The 2,801-nt window shown below is 36.2% G+C and overlaps 1 protein-coding gene across 1 annotated transcript; it reads left to right on the forward strand.

Annotated features, from left to right (window-relative positions):
- Nucleotides 1-916: 916 nt before the first annotated feature.
- On the forward strand, nt 917-1,661 carry LOC135125511 (phenoloxidase-activating factor 2-like). Its single transcript, XM_064051172.1, has 2 exons — nt 917-995; nt 1,066-1,661. Exons 1-2 carry the CDS (start codon nt 917-919, stop codon nt 1,659-1,661), a joined length of 675 nt encoding a protein of 224 aa, XP_063907242.1.
- Nucleotides 1,662-2,801: the final 1,140 nt, after the last annotated feature.

Genomic DNA, 2,801 nt, shown 5'->3' on the forward strand with positions numbered 1-2,801 from the left:
TATATAGGCTTTATCAAAAAAACAAAAACTAAATCTTGGTGTCTGTTTCTCTATCTTTCTTTCGAAATATTTTTAAAGAACCTGCGGAATCTCTCGTGTTTTGTTTTACATAGAATTTAAATAAATCTTGCGAATTCCCGCTTTTTCAATAAATAATTTAGAATATTATGCCTTCGGGGAAAAATTAAAATAAAAAAATGAAAATATATCTTTGAAACTATCAAAACATAGGCATTATCAAAAAATTGAAATCTCGGGACCCCTAGTAACTTCCTTTTTGGAATTTTTTAACAAATCTTCGGAGTTCTTGGTTCTAGAAAGAATTTCAGTAAGTCTTGGAACTTCCTGGTGTTTATAAGGCCTTTACTGTTTTAGATTTTTGAAAAAAATTTTTTTTTGAAAAAAAAAACAAAAATATATATATCATCTTACAAACTATCTATCAATACATAGGCATTATCAACAAATTGAAATCTTGAGGTCCCTAGTGCCTTTATTCCGAAACATTTTTAAAGAATCTTCGGAGTCCTTGTGATTTTAATAAATTTTATAAAATATTGTGCCTTTACAATTAACAAAACAAGCTTTTTTGGCAAAAAAGTCAAAAACCTTTCGGTGTTGTTTTTTAATTAATTTTAGAAAATTTTATGAAATCTTGGCGTTTTATTTCGTTCCCTTTGTAGGTCGAGCACTCCAAACTCATAATTCTTCTCTTCAATGTTCATTAACTACCAACATTTTTTTTTTGCAGAGTAGGCAAGCAACGCTGCCCCAACCCCACCGACGTCTGCTGCGACAAGCCCTCAGACTCTCCCCAATCCAACCCCCACGAAGAACTACCCCCTTGTGGCTACTCCACCACCAAACTCAACTCCCGAATCGTATCCAAAACCACCGCCTCTTTCGGCGAACTCCCATGGAACCTCATCATCCAGGAAATAGCCAAAGACGAAGGCAACATCTACAAGTGTGGGGCGGCTCTCATCCACCCCAAAGTGGCAACAACCGTCGCCCACTGCGTTTTCGCGTACTCCGAGCAACCCGAAAAGCTCCTCGTGAGAGCAGGAGAGTGGAACGTTGACAGCGAAGACGAACCTCTTCCACTCCAAGAAAAAAACGTGGAAGAAATTTTGATTAACGAGTCCTACAATCCAAGAACTTTGCAGAACGATATTGCTTTGGTGGTACTTGCGGAGAATTTCGAACTCCGGGATAACGTGAGAGTTGTGTGTTTGTCGACTCCTTATGACATGATTGTTGAAAATGGGTGCGTTGCGAGCGGCTGGGGGAAAGACGCCCATGACTCGGGGAAGTACTCTCCCATTTTGAAGAAAGTCCAAGTGCCCATCGTATCACGGGAATATTGTCTGAGGATGCTAAGGGCCACGAAACTGGGTCCTAGGTTCCAGTTGCACAAGAGTTTCATCTGCGCCGGTGGCCAAAAGGGCAAAGATTCCTGTAAGGGTGACGGCGGGAGTCCTTTAATCTGTCCCTTGTTGGAAAACCAGGAAAGGTTTGTACAAATCGGGATCGTGTCGTGGGGAGTGGGGTGCGGGAATGAGGGTGTTCCCGGAATCTACGTGAACGTTCCCTACCATCTGGACTGGATCGAAGGCGAACTGAACGAAAGGGAACTCGACACGGCTTATTTTACAATTTAGACTTTTTATTGTTGTTCCATTGGAGTTTTTGTGAACAAATATTAAAGTTTTATTTATGTTGAAATAAAGGGATGTTTTTGGATGTTAATGAGGTGTATTTAAGCTAAATGAAATCGTTACGGTTGCTGGGTTACTCGGAGGATATCTTTTTATGGAGGTTTTTACGATAAAAGTCGAACGGGATTTGGTGCGGGTTTTAATTTTGTAATCTGTATCTCTCATGTTTTTGATTACGCGAACTCGGTAAATAGCTTTACGCGTGTAGATGATAATAAAACACTCTGGTGGATGATTTTCGTTTTTTCGGCCTTAGTAACTGGGGGGAATTGAGGGCAACAGGGTTTTAAATGAAAAAGTCTTCGTAAAGTTTATGTATTTTTTATGAGTAAACATACACATTTTATTCACATTGTTTACATAAAAAAAGAAGAGCTAAATTATTAGGGACAATTTTGCTTTTTGTTTAAAATAAGAGTGTAAAGATTGTTACTGAATTATTAAAAAAAGAATTATTATCAATGGATGAATTTTTTAGTATTTCAAATAAGCGAATTTTGAAAAGTCGGAGAGAACCCAGCAACCCGAACGTGCTCGCTGCGCTCGTATTTTACAGTTTTTTTGGTTTTCTAATTTTTCGATTCGATTCATTTTTTCTTCTTTCCAATTCTTTGATTCATTATTTTTTCTTGATTTTTAAGTTACTCGATTTCTAGTTTTTCAATGATTCAGTTTTTCATTTCTTTAGTTCTTCTATTTGCAATTTTTCGATTTTGCTATTTTTCTTTTCTTCAGTTTTCCGATTGTTTAGTTTGTCGATGTTTCAATTTACCGATTTGTAACTTTCGGTTTTTCAATTTTTTGGTTTTTCAATTTTTCAAAAATTTTCCAATAAATAGTGAAAATTGATCCAATCGACTCAAAATTGATAACAAATTGTAAATAATTTTCCGCCAGTTACAACTTCTAACTCGCCTTTACGACATCTGTTGAAATAAATATGAAAAGTGAATTCAAAATTAAAAAAAAAATCCAAAAAATGGTTAAAATTGACTAAATGGATCGAAAATTGGTGTCAAATTGTAGATAATTTTCTTCTAGGTACAAATTTGAAATCACCGTTGCGATATCTGTCCCAATAAA

This window comes from Zophobas morio, unplaced genomic scaffold (genome assembly GCF_036711695.1).
Source record: "Zophobas morio isolate AGI-343-1 ecotype UQ-CSIRO unplaced genomic scaffold, CSIRO_AGI_Zmor_V1 ptg000008l, whole genome shotgun sequence".
Classification (NCBI taxonomy): Eukaryota; Metazoa; Arthropoda; class Insecta; order Coleoptera; family Tenebrionidae; genus Zophobas; species Zophobas morio.